Source organism: Heptranchias perlo, chromosome 16, assembly GCF_035084215.1.
Source record: "Heptranchias perlo isolate sHepPer1 chromosome 16, sHepPer1.hap1, whole genome shotgun sequence".
Taxonomy (NCBI): domain Eukaryota; kingdom Metazoa; phylum Chordata; class Chondrichthyes; order Hexanchiformes; family Hexanchidae; genus Heptranchias; species Heptranchias perlo.
Window position 1 is genome coordinate 34,683,963 of NC_090340.1, and position 26,062 is coordinate 34,710,024.

Sequence of the window (26,062 nt, forward strand, 5' to 3'; positions counted from 1 at the left end):
CTTCTCACCCTCTAATTGGATATGGAATGTAACCATGTTATGGTCACTCATTCCAAGGGGATCCTTAACTAGAACATTATTAATTAATCCTGGCTCATTACACAGGACCAGGTCCAAGGTTGCTTGCCCCCTTGTAGGTTCAGTTACATACTGCTCAAGAAATCCATCCCTAACACACTCAATAAACTCTTCCTCAAGGCTACCCTGCCCAATTTGATTTGTCCAGTTAATATGATAGTTAAAATCCCCCATAATTATAGCTGTTCCCTTATTACATGCCCTGACTATTTCCTGATTAATACTTCTTCAAGCAGAGTTGCAACTATTAGGAGGCCTATATACTACGCCCACGAGTGTTTTTTGCCCCTTATTATTCCTTATCTCTACCCAAATTGTTTCATTATCCTGATCCTTTGTCCCAATATCTTTTCTCTGTATTACAGTGATTCCTTCCCTTATTAACATAGCCACCCCACCTCCCCTTCCTTCCTGCCTGTCCTTCCTGATTGTTAAATACCCTGGCATATTTAATTCCCAGTCGTTGTCACCCTGCAGCCATGTTTCTGTAATGGCCACAAGATCATACCCATACGTCGTTATTTGTGCCGTTAACTCGTCCATTTTGTTACGAATGCTACGTGCATTCAGATAAAGAACTTTCAAATATGTTTTGTGACACTTAGTTCCTGCTTTTTCCTTTTTTAACACTTTACCTTTTACTCCATACCTTCTGTCCCTTCCTGATACGCTTTCCTCTGTCTCCCTGCTCAGGTTCCCAACCCCCTGCCACAGCTTTGATGTTGGGTTAATCGCCTTACGCCTTCTAGTTTTCATTTTATCTGTCGTGCCTAAAGTACCTAAAGTGCCTAAAGTACACTTTCTTTCCGCTGCTCTATGCTTTTCCCTTTCACTTGTTCTTGAACAACTGTTTGTACTATTTGTATTGTAGATTTCCCCTGGGTCTTCCCCTCTCTTGCTGCTCTCAACTTTATTCCCTTCTGACTCCCCGCTCAGGTTCCCACCCCCCTGCCACTCTAGTTTAAACCTTCCCCAACAGCACTAGCAAACACCCCCGCGAGGACATTTGTCCCGGTCCTGCTCGGGTGTAACCCGTCATGCTTGTACAGGTCCCACCTTCCCCAGAACCGGTCCCAATGTCCCAGGAATCTAAATCCCTCCCTCCTACACCATCCCTGCAGCCACGCATTCATCTGGTCTATTCTCCTGTTCCTATACTCACTAGCACGTGGCACCGGTAGTAATCCTGAGATCACTACCTTTGAAGTCCTGCTTTTTAATTTATCTCCTAACTCCTTAAATTCACCTTGCAGGACCTCATCCCTTTTCTTACCTATGTCGTTGGTACCAATATGGACCACGACTACTGGCTGTTCACCCTCCCCCTCCAGAATGCCCTGCAGCCGCTCCGTGACATCCTTGACCCTCGCACCAGGGAGGCAACATACCATCCTGGAGTCACGTTTGCGGCCGCAGAAACGCCTATCTGTTCCCCTTACAATAGAATCCCCTATCACTATAGCTCTGCCACTCTTCTTCCTCCCCTCCTGTGCAGCAGAGCCACCCGTGGTGCCCCGAACCTGGCTCTTGCTGCTTTCCCCTGATAAGCCATCTCCCCCAACAGTATCCAAAGCAGAATATCAGAGCTTTGATCTGATCCGTTGGTTGTGGAATCGCTTAGCTCTGTCTATAGCATGTTGCTTCCGCTGTTTAGCATGCATGTAGTCCTGAGTTGTAGCTTCACCAGGTTGGCACCTCATTTTTAGGTACGCCTGGTGCTGCTCCTGGCATGCTCTTCTACACTCCTCATTGAACCAGGGTTGAACTCCTGGCTTGTTGGTAATGGTAGAGTGAGGAATATGCCGGGCCATGAGGTTACAGATTGTGCTGGAATACAATTCTGCTGCTGCTGATGGCCCACAGCGCCTCATGGAGGGCCGGTTTTGAGCTGCTAGATCTGTTCTTAATCTATCCCATTTAGCACAGTGATAGCGCCACACAACACGTTGAATGGTGTCCTCAGTGTGAAGATGGGACTTCACCTCCACGAGGACTGTGCGGTGGTCACTCCTACCAATACTGTCATGGACAGATGCATCTGTGAAAGGTAGATTGGTGAGGACGAGATCAAGTAGGTTTTTCCCTCGTGTTGGTTCGCTCACCACCTGCCGCAGGCCCAGTCTAGCAGCTATGTCCTTCAGGACTCGGCCAGCTCGGTCAGCAGTGGTGCTACTGAGCCACTCTTGGTGATGGACATTGAAGTCCCCCACCCAGAGTACATTTTGTGCCCTTGCTACCCTCAGTGCTTCCTCTAAGTGGTGCTCAACATGGAGGAGGACTGATTCGTCAGCTGAGGGAGGACGGTAGGTGGTAATCAGCAGGAGGTTTCCTTGTCCCTGTTTGACCTGATGCCATGAGATTTCATGGGGTCCAGAGTCAATGTTGAGGACTCCCAGGGCCACTCCCTCCTGACTGTATATCACTGTACCGCCACCTCTGGTGGGTCTGTCCTGCCGGTGGGACAGGACATACCCAGGGATGTTGATGGAAGAGTCTGGGATGTTGGCAGAAAGGTATGATTCTGTGAGTACAGCTGTGTCAGGCTGTTGCTTGACTAGTCTGTGGGACAGCTCTCCCAATTTTGGCACAAGTCCCCATATGTTAGTGAAGAGGACTTTGCAGGGTCGACTGGGCTTGGTTTGCCTTTGTCATGTCCGGTGCCTAGTGGTCCGATGCCGGGTGGTCTGTCTGGTTTTATTCTTATTATGACTTTTTTTAGTGAGATTTTACAACTGAGTAGTTTGCAAGGCCATTTCAGAGGGAAATTAAGAATCAACCACATTGCTTTGGGTCTGGAGTCACATATAGGCCAGACCAGGTAAGTTCGGCAGGTTTCCTTCCCTAAAGAACATTAGTGAACCAGATGGGTTTTTACGACAATCCAGTAGTTTCATGGCCACCATTACTGATACTAGTTTTTTTTAAATTCCAGATTTTATTTAATTAATTGAATTTAAATTCCCCAGCTGCCTTGGCGGGATTTGAACTCATGACTCCAGATTATTAGTCCAGGCCAATGATTTGTGTGCACGGATATCTAAATCCTTTTGCTTCTCCACAGCTCCTAGTCTCTCACCATTACGAAAATATTCACTCAATGCATTTTCAAATACAAAGTTTGTGCAAAAATGTTTTGTAACTCTTTAGCATTTGATATGACTGATGAGAAGAATGATTCAACAGAAGAAAATGCTGAGAATGAAAAGACAATGCAGCAGGATGAAAATCATAAACATGGTAAGGTACAAAGAATTATATTAAAGTTCTTACATAGTTCTCACATGCTCCATTGAAACCTGTTATGTAAATATGCCCTATGGGAATTCCAATATTAAAATGCCAGCACATAGCTGTCACACCACTAGGTGAAGCAATATTACTTTGTATTTACGAATCACTGAAAATGCTTTCAGAAACAAATTTCTTTGCTGTTTTTCTCAGTAATTGAAATTCAATGTCAATGTAAGGTTTTAAACCTGTTCCCTGGAACATCCAAACTTATCATCATTGGGATGACCTATTAGTTTGAATGCAGCATTGAGTATCTGGTGGGAATCTTCTCTTGTGAAGGGGAGGTGGGGAGTGGGTGTGATGGCCAGTTTTATTGACAGGCCTACTGGTGAAATACTGAACAGGGAAAATGTTGGAGGGACAGCCCATCTACCAGTGATTAGCAATTTAAAAAAAGGGAAAAACCCATATTCAAGGTCAGTCAGTCCAGTTAACCTGGCCGACTAAGGGAAATCTCAATCATCTTAATTTCAGAACCGGTTAGAAGGCGGACCAAGAAATGTTGAATTTGTCCGCTATTGTAGAATAGAGTCATGTGGTCTATTATTTTTCTTATTCACAAGAAGGAGTTTCAAGTTAAGTGAAATAAATAAGTAAGTTTTGATTATAACTGTTACTCTGTATGTTCACTTGCTATCTATAAGATAAAGCAGCTTAACAATTCATATCTGTCCCTATCTCATTAAAGTGTTTTAAGTCTGCCTACTGAAAGATTGAAGTGGTGCATGTGAGGGCATTTGTGAAAGACACGGTGTGCAATTCATATCTCATGGGGGTAGTATTGTAACCCCCCCCCCCCACCCTGCTTCTGGGTTACACTCTCATGATGAGATATTGGGCAGTGCGAGTACCATCCAAGGCCACTGATGGGAGTGGCCATCACCATTGAAGCAGAAATATGACATTTGTAACAGTATTCTAATCCCAACCTCAGAAGATCACTTCTTAATGTGCCTGTGTAATTTTCCCATTTCTCACACCAGCCAGCTTTCCATTCTGGCCCCTATAAGTGAGTTTGCTGGTTTAATACCAAATTCTGGGTAGTGTTATGCTGTCTGTAAAATGGTCACTAGGAATTGGTTTGAGATTGCAGAAGCTCATTTTATTTTTGATTCTTATAGCCAACAGAGTGAGGAGTTCATCCTGTCAACCTCGGTTAGAATCAATCCCAAACCACAGAAGTGAAATCCCATACTTACCCACTGTGTTACTCTGTCTCCAAAAATGACCAATTTGCTAAGGATTTTTGAAAATATTTGATGTTACTCATTGCAGATTATCACATCTAAATTAACTTTTGAATATAATTTGGGAAAGTTGACTTTTGTACCATTAAAAGTAAATCTCTAGATGTTATTGTACAACAGCTATATTGAACTTCAAAGTCATAATTGTGTCTTCCATAACATTGATTAATGGAATTCCTTTTATAATGTACGGTGAGAAACAAACATAAATGAGTGTAACAGTGGAGAATAGTAATTGAATCATGAATTTATTTTTATAGAACTAAAAAAGGAGCTTATACAAGAAGAAGAGAAGAAAGAGGGTTCAGTTCAGGGGAGAACATATCACCATTATATTAAGGCAGGAGGAGGTAAGAAACATGCTTATCCCTTTGAATTATACCTGATCCATTAGACTGTCTTCGACTCTAGTTAAGTACAGACTCAACTGTTAATGAGAATGCCAATAATTTTGTTTGAGCAACCATCACTGTCCTTGAGGAATTCATCACAGTTTAAGTACGTGGTTGTTGCTGTTCTCTTTATGGACACTACTATCTGTCCACTATGAGCCCATCAACCATCGCAGTTCTCCTTGAAACTGATCCTCTAATAACATAACAATCTACTCAAATTCAAGCCACGCACATGTCATAAGTAATAGTGCCTAAAAAGTTCACAATGCATTAGGTATTATTATTCATGTACTTTTAAAATCACTCCACATTTTGCAGCTAGATTTGGCATGGCGGTTCAGCCCCTTGCTGAATGATGCTGAACCAGATGTCTGTACTCTTACAATGACACATCGACTTCTAACATGCAGTCCACCTGCTGAACTTTAAAACTGATTTTTCAGAAAGGTAACCAGTGAGAGAGTTTTATTATTAAGTGCTTGAGGACATATATTTAAAATTGCCATTACTTTGTGCAGAGCTAATACCTGACTAGAATCAGTTTTTCTCAGAGAATTTTACATCGAGTGACATCAAAACTACAGCACAGAAACAGGCCATTCGAACCAACTGGTCTATGCTGGCATTTATGCTCAACACAAGCCTCCTCCCTCCCTATTTCATCTAATCCTCTCAGGATACCCTTCTATTCCTTTCTCCCTCGTGCTTATCTAGCTTCCCCTTAAATGCATCTATGCTATTTGCCTCAACTACTCCTTATGGTAGTGCATTCCACATTCTTACCACTCTTTGGGTAAAGAAGTTTCTCCTGAATTCCCTATTAGATTTAATAGCAATTATTTTATATTTATGACCTCTAGTTTTTGGACTCTCCCACAAGTGGAAACATTTTCTTTACATCTACTCTATCAAACCCTTTCATTATCTTAAGGACCTCTATCAGGTTACACCTTAGCCTTCATTTTTCGAAAGAAAAGAGCCTCAGTCTATTCAGCCTTTCCTGATAAGGATATCCTCCAAGTTCTGGTATCATCCTTGTGACTCTCTTTTGGACCCTCTCCAATGTCTCGATATCCTTCCTATAATATGAAGACCAGAACTGTGCACAATACTCCAAGTGTGGTCTAACCAAGGTTCTATACAAGTTTAACATTCTGAAGGGGGAGGGTGAACAGCCAGAGGTCGTGGTCCATATCGGTACCAATGACATCGGTAAGAAAAGGGATGAGGTCCTGCAAGCAGAATATAGGGAGCTAGGAAATAAATTAAAAAGCAGGACCTCTAAGGTAGTAATCTCAGGATTACTCCCAGTGCCACGTGCTAGCGAGAGCAGAAATAGAAGAATAGACCAGATGAATGCGTGGCTTGAGAGATGATGTAGGAGGGAGGGGTTTAAATTCCTGAAACATTGGGACTGATTCTGGGAAAGGCGGGACCTGGATAAGCTGGGCGGGTTGCACCCAAGCAGAACCGGGACCAATATCCTCGCGGGGGCATTTACTAGTTCTGTTGGGGAGGGTTTAAACTAGTATGGCAGGGGGATGGGAACCAAGGGGCAGGTACAGAGAGGACAAATTCAGACCAGGAAACGGGAAGTAGAAAAGCAGTTAGTGACGTAGTTAGCAACTCAGAAAGGCAAAAGAAGCAAAGAAGTAAATAGTGTTCAGCACAGGAATTTGACAGGGTTAATGCAAGGAGTATTACAAACAAAGCAGATGAGCTAAGGGCACAGATAGACATATGGCAGCATTATATCATTGCTATAACAGAAACCTGGCTTAAAGGGGGGGATAATTGGCAGATCAATATCCCTGGATATAGAGTTTTCCAGCAGGATAGAGTGGGTGATAAAAAAGGAGAGGGGTGGCATTATTGGTTAAAGAATCAATTACAGTTGTGAGAAGGGATGATATGCTAAATGGATCATCAATCGAGGCCATATGGATTGAGCTAAGAAATAAAAAATGGGCAGTCACACTACTAGGAGTGTACTGTAGACCCCCGAATAGCAAAAGGGAGATAGAACAAATATGTAGGCAAATTTCTGAGTGCAAAAATAAGAAGGCAATAATAGTAGGGGACTTCAACTACCCTAACATCAGCTGGGATTCAAACAGTGTGAGGGGCACAGAGGGCGCAGAATTCTTGATCGGTGTCCGGGAGAACTTTTTTAGCCAGTACATGACAAGCCCAACAAGAGGGGATGCAATTCTAGATTTAGTCCTGGGAAATGAAGATGGGCAAGTGGGTGAAGTGACAGTGGGTGACCATATTGGGGTTAGTGACCACAATTCAGTTAGTTTTAGCATTGTTATGGAAAAGGACAGAGTTAAATCAGGAGTAAATGTTTTAAATTGGGGGAAGGCAAATTTTACAGAACTAAGAGGTAATTTGGCAGAAGTGGACTGGACACAACTAGTTGCGGAGAAATCAGTGGCAAGCCAGTGGGAGGCATTAAAAAGTGAAATTCCACGGGTACAATGCAGACATGTCCCCTCAAAGAAAAAGGGTGGCACTGCCAAATTTAGAGTCCCCTGATTGTCTCGAAGTATACATGGCAAGATAAAGCAGAAAAAGAAAGCTTATGACTGTCACAGAAAACCAAATACTGCAGAAAGCCTAGAGGAGTATAGAAAGTAAAGGGATAACGTAAAAAAGGTAAAAAGGAAAGCAAAGAGAGGGCATGAAAAAATATTAGCTAGTAAGATTAAAGAAAACCCAAAGATGTTTTATCAGTACATTAAGAACAAGAGGATAGCTAAGGAAAAGGTGGGACCTATCAGGGATGATAAGGATGTGGGTAGGGTTTTAAATGAATATTTTGTCTCCGTATTCACAAAGGAAAGGGATGATCCAGATATAGTAGTTAAAGAGGAGAGGTGTGAAATATTGGATAAGGTAAACATTACGAGAGAGGAAGGACTGGAATCCTTGAAAATTGATAAGTTACCATGGCCGGATGGATTGTTTCCTAGGCTATTGAAGGAAGCCAGGGAGGAAATAATGGATGCTCTGAGTATCATTTTCCACCCTCACTAGATACAGGGGAGGTACTGGAGAACTGGAAGACTGCTAACGTAGTACCATTGTTTAAAAAGGGTACGAGGGAAAGGCCGAACAATTATAGGCCGGTCAGTCTTATTTCGGTGGTGGGCAAACTATTAGAATCAATACTGAGAGATAGGATAAAGTGTCACTTGGAAAGGCATGGTTTAATCCGGGATAGTCAGCATAGATTTGTTCAGGGAAGGTCATGCCTTACAAATCTGATTAAATTCTTTGAGGAAGTGACAAGGAGGATTGATGAGGGTAGTGCAGTGGATGTTGTCTACATGGATTTTAGTAAGGCATTTGACAAGGTCCCACATGGCAGACTGGTCAGAAAGGTAAAAGCCCAAGGGATACAGGGAAATGTGGTGAATTGGATCCAAAATTGGCTCAGTAACAGGAAACAAAGGGTAAAAATCGATGGATGTCTTTGCGAATGGGAATCCGTTTCCAGTGGTGTGCCACAGGGCTCAGTGTTGGGTCTCTTGCTGTTTGTGGTATATATTAATGATTTGGAGTTGAATGTAGGGGGCATGATTGGCAAATTTGCAGACGACACAAAAATTGGCCGTGTAGTTGATAGTGAAGAGGATAGCAGTAGACTCCGAGAAGATATCTATGGGTTGGTGGAGTGGGCGGAAAAGTGGCAAATGGAGTTCAACCCAGAGAAGTGTGAGGTAATGCACTGAGGGAGGGCAAACAGTAAAAGGGTATACGCAGTAAACGGGAATATATTGAGAGGGGTAGAGGAAGTGAGAGATCTTGGAGTGCATGTGCACAGGTCCCTGAAGGTGGCAGTACAGGTAGGTAAGGTTGTGAAGAAGTCATACAGAATGCTCTCCATTATTAGCCGAGGTATAGAAAACAAAAGCAGGGATGTAATGATGGAACTGTATAAAACACTGGTAAGGCCACAGCTGGAGTATTGTGCGCAGTTCTTGTCACCATATTACAGGAAGGACGTAATTGCTCTGGAGAAAGTGCAGAGAAGATTTACAAAAGTGTTGCCAGGGCTTGAAAATTGCACCTACGAGGAGAGATTGGATAGACTGGGGTTGTTTTCCTTGGAGCCGAGGAGGCTGAGGGGAGACTTGATTGAGGTGTACAAAATTATGTGAGGCCCAGATAGAGTAGACAGGAAGTACCCGTTTCCCCTAGCGGAGAGTTCAAGAACTAGAGGACATAGATTTAAGCTGATTGGCGGAAGGACTAGAGGGGACATGAGGAAAAACTTTTTTACCCAGAGGATGGTGGGTGTATGGAATTCGCTGCCCGAAATGGTGATAGAGGCAGGGACCCTCAACTCTTTTAAAGTGCTGGAAGATGGGATTAGAATGGACACCTGGTTGTTCTTCGAGCCGGCACGGACACGATGGGCTGAATGGCCCCCTTCTGTGCTGTATCTTTTCTATGGTTCTATGGTTCTATGGTTAACATAACTTCTTTGCTTTTCAATTCTATCCCTCTAGAAATGAACCCCATTGCTTGATTTGCTTTTTTTATGGCCTTATTAACCTGTGTCACTAGGTTTTTGTGTAGGTGACTGCATTTACATTAACCTTTCTTATGAATTCTCTGAGCCCAGGTAGCTTTGCACTTTGAATTCCTGTCCAGTAGAATTTTGGAAACTTCCATCAAATGTTTTCCCAACTAATACATAACAATGTTAGATCAAATCATTCACATCACAATTAATGTTCTGAAGAAGCATCTGCATCCAAAGTTAATTTGTCTGTTCTCTCCACAAATGCTGTCTGACCTGCTGTGTGTTGCCAGCATTTTCTATTTTTGTTTCAGATTTCCAGCATCTGCAATATTTTGCTTTTTATATAATTACCTGCCAGCACAGGATAGTTTGTTTTCGTGTAGGTGACTGCATTTACACTAACCTTCCATATGAATTCTCTAAGCCAAGGTAGATTTGCACTTTGAATTCTTGTCCAGTAGAAACTGGTTTGGTATTACTCAAACTCATTTCATTTAAGACCCTTAACGTTCCATTCTGAGCACTCAATCATTTTTTTTATTCGTTCATGGGATGTGGGCGTCGGTGGCGAGGCCAGCATTTATTGCCCATCCCTAATTGCTCTTGAGAAGGTGGTGGTGAGCCGCCTTCTTGAACCGCTGCAGTCCGTTTGGTGAAGGTTCTCCCACAGTGCTGTTAGGAAGGGTGTTCCAGGATTTTGACCCAGTGACGACGAAGGAACGGCGATATATTTCCAAGTCGGGATGGTGTGCGACTTGGAGGGGAACGTGCAGGTGGTGAGGTTCCCATGTGTCTGCTGCCCTTGTCCTTCTAGGTGGTAGAGGTCGCGGGTTTGGGAGGTGCTGTCGAAGAAGCCTTGGCGAGTTGCTGCAGTGCATCCTGTGGATGGTACACACTGCAGCCACAGTGCGCCGGTGGTGAAGGGAGTCAATGTTTAGGGTGGTGGATGGGGTGCCAATCAAGCAGGCTGCTTTGTCCTGGATGGTGTCGAGCTTCTTGAGTGTTGTTGGAGCTGCACTCATCCAGGCAAGTGGAGAGTATTCCATCACACTCCTGACTTATGCCTTGTAGATGGTGGAAAGGCTTTGGGGAGTCAGGAGGTGAGTCACTCACCGCAGAATACCCAGCCTCTGACCTGCTTTTGTAGCCACAGTATTTATGTGGCTGGTCCAGTTAAGTTTCTGGTCAATGGTGACCCCCAGGATGTTGATGGTGGGGGATTCGGCGATGGTAATGCCATTGAATGTCAAGGGAAGGTGGTTAGACTCTCTTTTGTTGGAGATGGTCATTGCCTGACACTTGTCTGGCACGAATGTTACTTGCCACTTATCAGCCCAAGCCTGGATGTTGTCCAGGTCTTGCTGCATGCGAGCTCGGACTGCTTCATTATTTAAGGGGTTGCGAATGGAACTGAACACCGTGCAATTATCAGCGAACATCCCCATTTATGACCTTATGCTGGAGGGAAGGTCATTGATGAAGCAGCTGAAGATGGTTGGGCCTAGGACACTGCCCTGAGGAACTCCTGCAGCAATGTCCTGGGGCTGAGATGCTTGGCCTCCAACAACCACTACCATCTCAACTCTTTGGGCTGATTTGCAGCAATGACATATCCACTGCGCCACTTTAACCTTTAAGAGTTAATAATTAACTAGTTATGACAGATTTATGGACAGCAATCCATATTCTCATATTAATTTAATTTCAATACTCTTTTTGATGTTTATTTGAGCTATACTTTAGAACATGACGTTTCACTGTAGATTGTTAATTGAATTGTTTATTCTAATTTATTTTCTAGGATATGTATTATTTCTATTTGTTCTCTTTCTGTTCCTCCTTATGATTGGTTGTACAACCTTTAGTGGATGGTGGCTAAGTTATTGGATAGCAGTCGGACCTGGGGTAAGTGTCTCCTTACGATCAACGCAAGCATTCATCTGTAAACTTGTGAAAAGTATAATTCTTTGAATTCATTTCATTTTTCATCCAGCTGTTTAGAACAAATTACCCTATACATTGGAAATAATTGTCTCACTGCATAATGAAGAATAAAAGCTCTTATAATTCTATTGATGGCAAGATAACAAATTCTTGATTATTATACATTCATTATATACAGTTTCCAATGTTAAATATTAGAAAATATAATTAGAAAAATGTAAGTAAAAGAACATTTCTTAATTCATGATATTCTTTGAATAAACTAAGACAACATGCTCTTGTTCAATTTTGACTTTTCAGACGGTTTCCAGTGTCATTTTTTCCTTCTGTACTTCAAAGATGATTACTCACAAACTCATGTATAGATAACAACCATTCTGTAAGTGAAATAATGTAAAACTGATAACACATCACCCTTGCATGTATTGCCTTGATCAAACAGCACAGCACAATACCTTGTAATGAAACTATTTCATTATCTTCTGTACAAGTAACTTGTGTGAAAACATAATTTGTGTGGTCAATCCCTTGATATCTATAGTATTATTTGAGCACCAAAATAAAATTGAACAAGATTACTATTTCTTAATTTATTTTAAAAATATCACAATTTAAGAAATGTTCTTTGTGTCAGTGCATTTCTCTGATTATATTTTCCACAGAAATCATTTTTGTATGAAAGATGTTTCATTTTAAAAACTGGAAACTTGAAGAGTTAAACCAATGCAGCCATTTATGTGATTTATAAGAAAACACTCCTGATGCCATTGGTAAACAGAATTTATTAATTTCTGACTATAACACTAAAATTAGTTTTTTTTCTGGGATGAGGTGCACACATTAATGAGGTAAGAGATTTCCTCTATATGTAGCAACAGAATGGGATAGATTATCACTTCGAGTGCTGATTCAGCACCCAATGTGCAGGGCGATTGGGCTATCCACCGATGAAAAGTGTGAGAGGCTTAAACCATTTTGATGGTTGGGTCTTGTTACTGAATGACAGACGAGCTGCCTGCCAGTTCGTGAGCATTAACGGGCAGCTTGCCATAATGGAGGTGAGATTTTGGGCATACCCACCATATATGTGGAGAGGTTGTGAGATGCAGTTGCTGCTCCTCTTCTCCCTCCACTAACCATAAAGGGGTAGCCAAAACTGATCCCATTATAATGACACTTACTATCTTCTAAGAAGCTCCTTAAATCTAGAAAACGCTTTCAACTACTTCTCCCTCACAAATACAGCATTCTGGAGAAACCAATATTTCCTGCCTATGATCCAGCTACTTGTCTGTAAGAGCCCCTTTAAATAGCATTCCAAATACAGTTCAACTTCCTATAACACCAAGTTTCCTGTGCAGGTCCTGCCCCCAGCGGTAATCCCACTGAATTGCCTTAAAATTGCAATGCAGTCCCATCTGCATGATAGCACCCCATTTAAATATTTAAATAATGCTGCCGCTGGGTACTGTTGGATGTCTGGATCTTAATCCGAGTCAAGATGGTGGCAGCTGTCTCAAAAACACAAATGGGGTGGTAACTACTGCGCCAACATTTTTACCCCATTACCATCCTGTTTGCGTCCATCAGAGTGGTTTAACATCAGGCTCCATAAATCTGTTCATAAAAATTTCCTGTTCTGTATTTCCAGCAAAATCATATTTTTTGAAATACTGAATGGAGAAAATATTCACTAATATATTCACAACATTGCTATATATAGTAGAGGAATTCTTACCCCGTGGTGGGTTCCTGATCTCAAGTGTGCTACCTGGGAAGGAGTCGAACAGAATCAGGTATCTCACTACAGGGAAAATCAAAGTGTCAGTCAAGACACTCTCACACAATTTCTAGCAATATGTTATAGAGCAAGAGAGGCCTGGGAGCAGGGTCAACTGGCCACTTGATTGAGGTGTAGAACATGGAGGGGGGAGATATAGGCAGAAAATCTAAGCTAACTTATCTTCTCTCAAAAACCAAAACGTATGCTGCAACTGATCCTTAGAATAAGTAGACAGGTACATACATAAAGGATTGTATCTTATTTGCAATAACCATGTTACAAACACAAAAACATTTCATATTCTTTGACAGCAAAAAAAGTCTCCAGAAATAATTTCTGCGATTGCATCTAATGTATACATTAGTTGCCTCTAATGAAAATGGTACAAGGAGTGCAAATTAGGCAGTGAACAATAGGGTACAGCCAGAGGCAGCTGTAATAATGATAGATGCTTCACAGAACTGACTGAACACAAAACAAAGCCAGGAGAATTTATACCAAGGGGATAGCCCAGAGGCTTCTCATGGTTAAATACGTGCTCCAAGAATTCTGGTTCAGCAGCAGATGGCCAATATTATGTGAACTTCCATATACAAAAGCCAGAGTTCTAGGTAATTACACTGAGAGAAAATCTCACAGGAAGGGAAAGGTGGAATGCAAAGATTCACGGCTTCTGTTCTATGTTGATATGTTGCATTGATATCGAGTGTTAAGATGCATCTTCAGCAACTATTTTGTTTCTGGCACAAAATGAAAGTCTAATTTAAATTTTAGTGAAATTTAAAAATCCTCATTAGGCACAACGTTAGTGACGTCTAATTCATGAATAAATTCGCCTAGAAATTGTGCTGTTTTGCAGGGTAGAAACCTGTTGCATTGGGAGTGGGGGGCGGGGGGGGGGGGGTAAGAATTTGAGGTGGAATCCATTTCCGCCCCTTTCTGGCCGCGAAGGCAGATTCTGACAGGAAGGTGTTTCTTCTGTCCAAGGCCTTCACCACCCCGCTTCGATCTCAACCTCACTTTTGGGGCGGGGCTGGCAGGATCCCAGGTACCCCTGGAAATCCCGCCAGTTCCACCTCCTATATGACCACCGGTAAGTATGCTTGCCGTACTGAGTCATACCCGAGTCCCACAATGCAGTATTCAAACAGTTATCAATCCAAGAGAAGACCATAAGACCATAAGAAATAGGAGCAGGAGTAGGCCTTTTGGCCCTTCGAGCCTGCTGCACCATTTAATGAGGTCATGGCCGATCTGATTTTTACCTCAACTCCATTTTCCCACCTTTTCCCCATATCCTTTGACTCCCTTGCTGGTCAAAAATTTGTCTGACTCAACCTTGAATGTATTCAATGACTCAGCCTCCACAGCTTTTTGGGGTGAAGAATTCCAAAGATTCACGACCCTCTGGGAGAAGAAATTCCTCCTAATTTCCATCTTAAACGGGCAACCCCTTATTCTGAGACTATGCCCCCTAGTTTTAGATTCCCCCATGAGTGGTAACATCCTCTTAGCATCTACCCTATCGAGTCCCCTCAGAACCTTGTATGTTTCAATAAGATCTCCTCTCATTCTTCTAAACTCCAATGAGTATAGACCCAACCTGTTCAATCTTTCCTCATGAGACTATCCTTCCATACCCGGAATCAACCGAGTGAACCTTCTCTGAACTGCCTCCAATGCAAGTATATCCTTCCTTAAATGAGGGCACCAGAACTGTACGCAGTACTCCAGGTATGGTCTCACCAGCACCCTGTACAGTTGTAGTATGACTTCCCTGCTTTTATACTCCATCCCCCTAGAAATAAAGGCCAATATTCCATTTGCCTTCTGGATTACATGCTGCACCTGTATGTTGACTTTTTGTGTTTCATGTATGAGGACACCCAGATCCCTCTGTACCGCAGCATTTTGTAGTATTTCACCATTCAAATAATATTTTGCTTTTTTAATTTTCCTCTCAAAGTGGATGACTTCACATTTTCCCACATTATATTGTATCTGCCAAATTTTTGCCCATTTGCTTAACCTGTCAATATCCCTTTGCAGACATTTTGTGTCCTCCTTGCAACTTGCTTTTCCACCTATCTTTGTATCATCAGCAAATTTGGCCACAATACACTCTGTTCCTTCATCCAAGAAATTGATGATCATTTGGATATGGTGAGACCAGCAAGAGAGGGGATTTTGCATATTTTTAAGCTTGGCCAGCCTAGCCTTGCGCCCCTTCCCTCATCTCAGTAGTGCCAGTACTGGTGCAGGCATCCGCCCATCCCCGGGATTTGGGTGGGGACGAAGGCAAGGGTAAACAGGCGGAGAGAAGTCCTGCTCTGCTGTACTTCCAACAGCACAGCTTCAAGGGTTCAATTTCTAGTCTATTGTCTGCTTTGTGTCTTATTAACTAATTTTTTGACATTGATTGTTCATATTTATTTCTAAAAAGGCTGATTGTGTTGGACAAAGGAACAACACCACAACATTGGACTGCAGCAGCATCACCAATAATCCTCAGTTAGGATTCTACCAACAAATTTATGGAATGTCCATTGTTACAATAATTTTTCTGAGTATCATTAAAGGAATTGTTTTTACTAAGTTTACCCTGAAGGCTTCTTCTGCATTACATCACAATGTATTTCACAAGGTAAGATGCACATTTGATAGAGGACTTCTTAGATTTCGGTTATAAAGGGTAGTTTAATGAAATAACACAATGAAATAGATAGTCTTTTGTCTCAGCAAATATGAAAGGGCAATCATTTTGATGATGTTGAGAGTACAGTTGTAAAGATGAGATTAAGATTTCGAGTACCACACTCGATCTGGAAGCTGCACATTCTTTAGCCAGCTTATTGTCCCAGGAGTCAAGCCAGCTATAGAAAATCTGCGAAACAAGCTGGGAATTTCTTGGGAGTTCTCCTCTTCAGCCACTGTACCTTCAGGGTTGGGGGGGGGGGGGGGGGGGGAGATGGGGGGAGATCAGGGTAAACCCTGGATACAATGCATAAACGGGGCTTCCACTGATCTTCTCCAAAGTTATTGAGGAAATTCCTTGCAAGAGTGTCTTTAATATGCTAGTATTTTAATTACAAAGTTGTTATGTGTTTTAACAGAACTATTCCTGTTACTCATTGGCATAAACTTGCCCGTCAGTTAAGCCTGGCAGACCGGTGACATGTCATCTTGTTCTACTGTTTGGAAATAAGTATTATCACTGTGCAGTGTACATTTTTCAAGACCCAAATGCCACGCCACTGGTGGTCCCTTGCATGCAGCAGGCAGTTTCTTAGAAAATGACAGGTACATTGAAATCAATGGATGGACAATCGTGGGCAGTGCACCCATGATTTTTTAATAAGCTGTCCACACCATGCAAGGCCCTAAACCTCACAAGTGTGATTGATGGCCTGTATGCAAGAGCCTTCCCTGGAACCTTTGAACTCAGCCTTGATTAGTGATTCTAACCAGAAACTTCTTAGATTTGGTTATGTGTGGCAAGCTTTTGCCAGCTCAGCAATTCAGTACAGTTCAGGCCAGGGCAGCACAGAAACGAGCGAAGGACTCAGCCAATAGTCAATGCGACCTGTACACTTTGCATCATGAATGTTGGTCTAGTGTACAAGTGCAATAATGCAGACAGCAATAAGATTTTTGAGACATTTTTATTGTTTTGGAACAAGGTAATGTTTTTGCAATCTTCGTAATTAGCTGTCCTTGCTTCTTCTAATTTAATTTCTTAATAAACCTAATTGGTGGTTTTTGCCTAAGATACACTGTCTGTCAGGTATTATTCTATCAGTCCAAGAGGTCAAAAATGATTATTTCCAGTTACATTATCAACCACGTAAAGGGTTTATTGTTCACTGAAGCAAGCTAAGTTAACAGACACTTTTTTGAGGGTGCATGACATCAGAGACCGTGCCTTATTCACCTTTTCCTTTTCTACAGCTAGCTCTATCATTTGTTCCATATCCTCCTCTAGTACGCCTACATTCTCACTAAAGAAATATATTAATCACGTTAACATCCAAGGTATATTAAGCTTTAATGAGCCTGAACCTAGTCAACAGTAGCAGGACGTGATGGGAGAGAGACCTTGTCAGGAATTTCTTGGATGAAAAATGGTTTCAGGGCAGGCTGAGTCATTCCTAATCTGCAGCAGTGCAAAACAAATGAAGCTACAAATTTATTCAGAGGCAACTTCAGATTCTCTTCCTTTTGCAGGATGAGTTCAAATCACTCTCTGCTGTGCTGGAGAGCAGGGACTCCACAGCAAATTTGTAGACATGTCCTGTCACATGGGTTTCTGGAGGGATGTGCTGAGTGTGCTGCTCAGGTGTTGGGAGTCACTCATATCCACTATATGTTGGGTGTCTCTGCAGTGACATACAGAGAACAGAGAATAATCAATGCTCTGTTGCTTTTAGCATGGGATACAGAGCATTTTAAAAATCCTGCTTTTTTTTTCCATTCTGCACAAGACCACAGAGTTAGAAAATATTACATGTCATTGTCTCTGAATGCATTTCTTTTGGAAATTCTTTTCTCCATGAATGAATTTTCTCCATTTTACTGATGTATCCAGGACAACTTGAGTACTAACAAGCAGATGATAAATACAATAATCTGTGTTTATTGTGTTATCCATTGTGTACTATATAGATTAAAGAGCATACAAACAATTGCAACCTCTTGGGGACATTAAAAACAGGTTGTACGCCATCATTTACCCAATTATTTGTAAAAAGGGGAATAAAAAATACAAAAAAGGATAAAATGGCAAACCTCACCATTTCACCATTCATTCATTTGTGATCCATCACACCTGCTGCTGTATCAGCAGTCTTCTATTTGCTTCTATTTAACAGCTTTCTTGTCACGCCTGAAGAAGCTGTCTGCAAGAGCAGCAAAATACTCAATTTTGTCATTTTATATTTTATCTTTTTACTTTTCTGTCTTGTTTTATTTTGTTCCCGGAATAATTCTATAACTGACAATGCATAACCTATTTTCAATGTCTCTCTTGAACTCAAGTTTACAATTTACTGTATTATTCAATACATCTGCTGGATTTCCATCCCTCACAATTTCCATTGTACATTGCATTATGAGGGAGGGAGGGTGCTTTTTCTACCTGCCCTCATTATGTCTAAGAACAACTGTGGGAGTGTGTCTGGGAGTTGTTCCCAGGGTTCCGCGCAAATTCTGCCCAGCTCGCCTGATAGGCCCAGCAGACCTATGCCTGCAAAGTATAGATGATGTGGAGATGCCGGTGATGGACTGGGGTTGACAAATGTAAGGAATCTTACAACACCAGGTTATAGTCCAACAATTTTATTTTAAAAGAACACGGTGATTGCCTTGGCAACGGGCAGTTGCAGGGGCAGTCTGTAAACACCATGTATTGTTCTGTGATGTATAAATGCGTAGGCTTCAAGGAGCTCCTGAACATTTACCTGACGAAGGAGGAAGCCTCCGAAAGCTTGGACTATAACCTGGTGTTGTAAGATTCCTTACATTTGCAGTTGTAAACAATTTTACAACACCAAGTTATAGTCCAGCAATTTTATTTTAAAAGAACACGGTGATTGCCTTGGCAACGGGCAGTTGCAGGGGCAGTCTGTAAACACCATGTATTGTTCTGTGATGTATAAATGCGTAGGCTTCAAGGAGCTCCTGAACATTTACCTGACGAAGGAGGAAGCCTCCGAAAGCTTGTGAATTTAAAATAAAATTGCTGGACTATAACTTGGTGTTGTAAAATTGTTTACAATTGTCAACCCCAGTCCATCACCGGCATCTCCACATCATTACATTTGCAGAGTATAGGTGCAGGTCCCATTCTGGGTCTTAAGTGGGCCCCAATAAGAAAAAGTGTATATTTAACAGGCTGCTCCTTTACTCTCCTAGGGAAGTTGTAAAAAATTGCAAGGCCATTTTCCTGTGGTCTATTCCAGGCTTCACATGACCCTTTCAGGGCGGCAGGGTGCCACACTGACTCTGTCTCTTCATTAGGGTTGGTAACCTTGTTGGACCACTACAGGCACGAGCGCCTGCCCCGAACATTCTAGTAACTCCATGCTGTGATTTAGGACAAGGTCAGCTGAAGGGCAAAGTGACGGGTGGATGTCCTGTTCCACTGCATTTCTGCCCCTTAAAAGGATCTACAGAAGTTCTAGGCACTTCATGGTCTATCCCCCTATTCTCCCAGATTACCCCAGAAATCAAGACCTCTCTGAATTATTAAATGCCTGCCTTTTTAGGGTCACATTATCTGTCAGTTCACTTTTTCCTGAGTTTTGCCCACTGGGATCATATAAATCAGTGGGTTAAGGGCAATTTAGGGAAATTCCTCCCCTTTCCCCTGCCCAGAATGGGTTTATTTTAGTGCAATGGGTGATGGCTGGGGGTGGTGGCTACAGTGCTCCCTCTTTTCCACATCAGCAACAGGTGACCTTTAAGAGATGTTCCATTTTATAAAAGTCTGTTGGGTTAGATACACTTTGTGAAAGATCTTAATTTTAACAAGCTACAATGTAAAGCTTCTAGATGCATTCCTCTATCATGATACCACTATTTTATTTCCATGGGCTGCTAAGGATTGGTATACCTGTGACACAAGGAAGTTTTGTTATCTTGATTCTTATCAATTACTCAAGCTTAGTGAGCTTATTAGAATCTCTTCCCCAACACGTTCTTATTGCACTGAAACAACAGTTGACAACCTATAACTCTCCCTAGCGTCCCTTCTGTCATTGCTGTTGTATAAATCCTGGAACTCCCTACCTAACAGCACTGTGGGAGAACCTTCACCACACGGACTGCAGCGGTTCACGGCGACGGCTCACCACCACCTTCTCAAGGGCAATTATGCTGGCCTTGCCAGCGTCGCCCACATCCCATGAACGAATAAAAAAAAATTTAATGCGCTCTGTTAGTATGAGGTATACTTAGTGTTAGGTGGTTTGTGCTCCCTCATATTGTATCCTGTTGTTATTATGTGGTTTATAAAATGTGCATCTGAGTGGTTGCTCCAGACAGGTGGTTGCATTTTCTGCCCAGTTTCAACTTCACAGCTAGGACAACCCAGAAGTGAATAGTTCTTACGTGCACATTGGTAAGTTACATGCGTATTTTTAATGAATGGACAGTCAAAATGTGCTTATAATATACAGAAGATAAACTTGCAAGAGTTATTGAAAAGTACTAATATAAGCCTCACATTATATTCACCTGGACAATAACCACTTGATTCGGGAGTGACATTTAAAATATGTTTTTTTTTAAAAAGGTTTTACACTGGCCAATGAAGTTCTTTGACACCACTCCAATTGGAAGGATAATCAACCGTTTTTCCAAGGACATGGATGACATAGATGTAAAATTACCTTTCCTAGCTGAGAATTTTCTGCAACAGGTGTTCTCAATACTGTTCACGTTAGCAACCTTGGCAGTAGTGTTTCCATACCTTCTCATTGCAGTGACTATCATGGCTATAATTTTTGTTTTATTTTTCAGGTTAGTTCTGCATCTGTTAAATGTTTTTAATGCATTTAATAATGTAATGTGGAATCAAAAGGGCAGAGCTATTGATTTACAGCCACTGTATAAATTCAATTCAATTTCTATTACTTAGGATTTTGGGAGTTTTACTAGGGTGTTGGAGATTGACTTCAATTCCACGTTAGAATTCCCAATATACAGTCTTGGTGATGCTCTGTGCTAGGTTCACAAAATCATAAGACATGCCTCATAGAGAACAACATTTAAAAAGTTCTAGATGGTGAATTTAAAATTCAAGATCTCTTTGGGAAGATTTAAGTGACAAATTGAGGTTACATGTGAGTAAAGTGTAACAACACATCAGAGATGAAAATAAAAGCTGCAAATGTTGGAAATACACAGCAGGTCCGTCAGTATTTGAAAAGATCGATTAACATTTTAGGACAGATTTTCTGAGTCCTTGCTTGGAAAATCTACCCTTTTAAGTATTCTGATGAAGGCCCCACACTTGAAACGTTAACACATCTTTTCTCTTTTCAGATATAGGCTTGCTGTATATTTCTATGATTTTCTGTTTTTATGTCACAATACATGCTTCGCTAAAAGTCATCGTCTGCTGAAACTACTGTGAGCACCTATATTAAGTGATGGGTTTGATTATTTGGTCCCATCAGAGTGCCAGAGCAACTGAATTCAGTTGTGTGTATTTTGCCAGGGTAACTGTTCTGTGATATTTTGTGATGTCAGTTCATTAAGATTAAATAACCAGGTTTAATGGCTTAATGGTAGCATGCTCACATCTGAGTCAGAAGGTCATGGGTCAAACCCCACTTCAAGACTTGAGCACATAATCTAGGCTGACACTTCAATGTAGTATTGAGGGAGAGCTGCATTGTCATCAGTGCTGCCTTTCGGATGAAACGTTAAGCTGAGGCCCATCTGCCCTCAGATGGGTGTAAAAGATCCCATGGCATTATTCAAAGAAGAACATGGGAGTTCACTTGGTGTCTTGGCCAGCATTACTAAAAAAAGATTGTCTGGTCATTATCTCATAGTCTCTATAGCCGAGGTGAGAACAAGCTTCAATATATCGCAGTCAGTCTTGTCTAGATTCAGTATGCTCGGGGTGGGATAGTCAGGACCATAATGGAGGACTTCAGTGACCTCATTGCTGTTCAGTAGTCTTCTCTCATACATATCACTTGATGTGCTGTGGGAGTGTTCAGCAGCAAGGGAATGGAAGCAGTTGGCACAGATGATGTAGCTGTCTCTCAGGGCAACGCTGCATCCATCCCACCCAATTACACTACTCAGATGATTCAGGATGTGCTAGACAGCATGAAGGACCAGGCAGTCAACGATGCATTAGACATGGTAGTGTCTCATGGCCCAGCACATGAAGTACTGGACCACCTCTATCCCAAGAGGCCTATATTAACATCCAGCAGTCAGCCATTACACCTCCTCCTGACACTGGGGAGTGACTCAGATGAAGTACTAGGATAGGAAATAGAAACTAAACACCATACACTTTCAGAAATGGGAAGCACCTGGATAAAACACTGAGCAAACATGCATCACACAACATTAGGGAGAATAAAATGGGTTCATTTTATTTCATCTGTCACCTAAGAGTTCACTTAGAATGGGGCAGAATAAGATTGCAGCAGAGAAATGGATAAGTATCCTTGCTAATTCAGGCAGGGCGGAGGGCTATTGTGGAGATGGTGTATTGTTCCACTTTATTCTGCATATGTGGATTAGACTGTTTGCGCAATAGGTGGAACAGGAACTTAAGTGAAGGTCTCATTAATCAAAGCCTCCCTTAAGACTCTGTGTTATCACCATCATTCCATCTGCACCATGCTATTTGGTGAAATGCAACAGAGTGATCTTTGAGACCTTGGTTGTTCTATACAGCAACACTCCGTTCAAGCATCTAAGGGGTCGATTTTAGCACCCGCTATCGGAAGCGTTCCTGGCGGGGGGGCCACGAAAATCGGGGATTCCCGGGGCGGGTCGGGAGCCCGGCTCCAACCCGCCCACTTCCGGGTTTCCCACAGACACGCTGACATGCGCGCGCAGCCCCCGCACGTGGGACTCCCGCCGGCAATTAAAGCCGGCGGGGTGCCACTTAGAACATAAGAACATAAGAAATAGGGGCAGGAGTAGGCCAATCGGCCCCTCGAGCCTGCTCCGCCATTCAATAAGATCATGGCTGATCTGATCCTAACCTCAAATCTAAATTCATGTCCAATTTCCTGCCCGCTCCCCGTAACCCCTAATTCCCTTTACTTTTAGGAAACTGTCTATTTCTGTTTTAAATTTATTTAATGATGTAGCTTCCACAGCTTTCTGGGGCAGCAAATTCCACAGACCTACTACCCTCTGAGTGAAGAAGTTTCTCCTCATCTCAGTTTTGAAAGAGCAGCCCCTTATTCTAAGATTATGCCCCCTCATTCTAGTTTCACCCATCCTTGGGAACATCCTTACCGCATCCACCCGATCAAGCCCCTTCACAATCTTATATGTTTCAATAAGATCGCCTCTCATTCTTCTGAACTCTGTTAAGGTATTTATTTTGGTATTTCAGGTCGTTTACAGACCTGATTAACGAGATATTTTAGGAGGGGTGGGATTTTACAAAAAACTGGGACTGTTTCTCGTACTGGGGGAAACACTCCCAGTTCAAATGGACGTGTTGCAGCCATTAGCCTGTGGCAGCTGCAAAGGTCCATTTGACAGGTTGGGGGGGGAGACCCTCACTCATTGCAGGAGGCCACTCTGTCACTTTGGACAAAGTTTGGCCTCCACCACCCTCCTCTTGACAATAAAATTCATCAACTTGCACACTTACCCCGGTGTCCAGACACATGTACCTATCTTGCGGACCCCCTCAGATGCACATCTTCCGGATGGGGGCCTCCGTAGCTGCAGTCATGACCTCCTCGGAGGGCGAACACACCGAACACCTCTGACACGTGGAGCTCCACAACACAGTGCTGTGACACATCCACCTGCACAGCAGGAGGGAGGGCAACCACAGAGAGAGATGCGTCGCAGAGGGCACTACCCTTGCCACAGAGTCCACAGACCGAGGCTCAGCTTCCTGGACTTCTCTGAGCAGCAGTGCACACGGAGGCTCAGAGTCACTCAACATGTAGTCGTGGACATCTGCAGCCTCCTTCATGCCGAGCTGCTCCCAGCTGGCCCAAGCACCATCTTCTTACCTGTCGCTGTCAAAGTCACCACTGCCCTCAACAATTTTTCCTCCGCATCCTTCCAGGGTGCCATCGGGGACATCGCCGATGTCTCTCAGCCGTCTGCGCAGAAGAGCCCTGCAAATACACCTACACCCATTGCAGTAACACAATGGGTGGCATCAGTTGTGGGTCTTCATTGTGATCCTCATGAAAGGGCATTATTGCACAAACCAGACAAGATTCGCAAAGACGTAACAGTAGTGGTGCCAATATAATATGTAATGTGAGTTGATCAGAAATTAATTATAAGTAAAAACCATGACAAACCCTCAAACACCCTTGTGCATCCCCTTCATGCTCATGACACGTTTGCCTTACGCTGCCTACTGCACATATGTGATGCACGCCCTGTGGCTGCAGCACAGGTAGTGGCAGGTTGAGTGAGGCTGACTGCGAAAGAGATGCATGAGAGGGTGAGTATGAGATAGAGCCATGAGATTGTAGAGGATTGGGTTGAGTTGTACTGGCGGGATGAGTACTGGCGAGGTGAGTAAGTGCAGGTAAGATGAGGATGAGGTTTGAGTGGGTGTGAGGGGTGATGTGACAGAGTAGTGTTGGCAATGCAGAAGGAGATGTGGGGTCGGGGTGGTGTACTCACTTTAGCTGACCTACTTAGGTGATTGCAGCGCCTCCTGCACTGTATGCAGGTGGGCGATATGTTGGTGGAGCAGGTGACCTCCTCTGCCACCTCGAGCCAGGCCTTCCTGGTGGCAGAGGCAGGCCGCTTCCTCCCGCCCGCCGGGGGGGGAGATCTCTGTCTTCCCCCTCCTCCTCACCCCATCCAATAAGAGCTGGAGTGAGGCATCATTAAACCTGGGAGCAGCCTTCCCCCTGGGCTGCTCCATGCTGTAATTTTTCCTATTTCTTGCAGCATCAGTCAGTGGAGGACTGCCCCTTTAAATAGAGCTCCTCCAGCTGACAGACCTTACTGCGCATGCGCAGTCTGCCCGACGCGCAGCTTAGCAGCGGGGAACCCAGAACAAGAGGTAAGTGGATCCAATCAGCCTGCGATTGCGTTCGGGGCAGACTGATTTCACCGAGCGCGTTACCCACGCGCTCAATCGCCCCCCCCCCCCCCCCCACCGCCCTGGTAATATCGGGCCCTATGTCTTTGTTTCAGCATTCCGATAGCATGTTCCACCATTATCCTAGTGGCCATATTGTGCCTCATTATATTGCTGTCTCAAGGGCACAAAGAACCAAGGCTGAAGAGGATATTCTTGGTTCCAATGAGCTATCCATCTACTTCTTCTGCATTGTCAAATAATGGTGGCATGGTATATTGGAGTAGGACTGCTATCAGGGTAGGAGGCACGCAGGTGTATAATTTTGTGTATATAGTCATGGACCAGCTGCACACTAGTGGAACTACTTTTTATTCACAAAATTAATGGGATGGGGGTAGCGGCCTGTATGGCCATACATGTGCCATCAGTAATGTCCTGCAATTTGAAGAAACCTGCCACATGGACAAAGTGCAGTGGTCTCTTGCCTGCTAGCAGTATTCCATGGGGAAAAGTAATGAAAGAATTGACAGCCACTGGTGGAACTGTCCCTCTTATAGAACTTGTCTGAAGGTCTGGTTTTAGGTGACAGGTATTCCATGGCTACCTCCTTTGTGAAGGTAGGTGTGCTTTCGTTTGCAAACATGGGTAAAGACAGATGTGGACAATCCACCTCTGATATAATTGGACATCCCTCCTCCAAAACAACCTTCTGAATTATGGTTGAGGCAATTTAAATTGTAGGTGCAAAATGTGAGGCCGCCCCAAAAAATTGAAAATAAAATGTAAAAAGTTCAAAATCTAAACTGAAAGCTCATGTAATGAAAAATGTGATTATAAATTGATTACTGTAGGAAAACTACCTTCTGGTATGTATAACTGGTATGAGTTCGTTTACTAAAATGGTGGACCAATCCTTCTCTTCAGCACCTGTTTAAAATAGACCCTCAATAACACTGGCACATTCCCAACTTAAAAACCCAGAAAGTGACACTATCAGGTATTCTGCTTGTATTTATG

At 42.9% G+C, this 26,062-nt stretch overlaps 1 protein-coding gene across 1 annotated transcript in view; it reads left to right on the forward strand.

The window, feature by feature from the left end:
- abcc12 (ATP-binding cassette, sub-family C (CFTR/MRP), member 12) overlaps positions 1–26,062 on the forward strand; it is a 90,911-nt gene that overhangs the window by 43,145 nt on the left and 21,704 nt on the right. Inside the window, exons 16-20 of the mRNA XM_067997573.1 lie at positions 3,226–3,315; positions 4,877–4,966; positions 11,347–11,450; positions 15,716–15,916; positions 20,564–20,790. Coding sequence (XP_067853674.1) covers positions 3,226–3,315; positions 4,877–4,966; positions 11,347–11,450; positions 15,716–15,916; positions 20,564–20,790 — 712 coding nt within the window. The remainder of the gene's footprint in view (positions 1–3,225; positions 3,316–4,876; positions 4,967–11,346; positions 11,451–15,715; positions 15,917–20,563; positions 20,791–26,062) is intronic.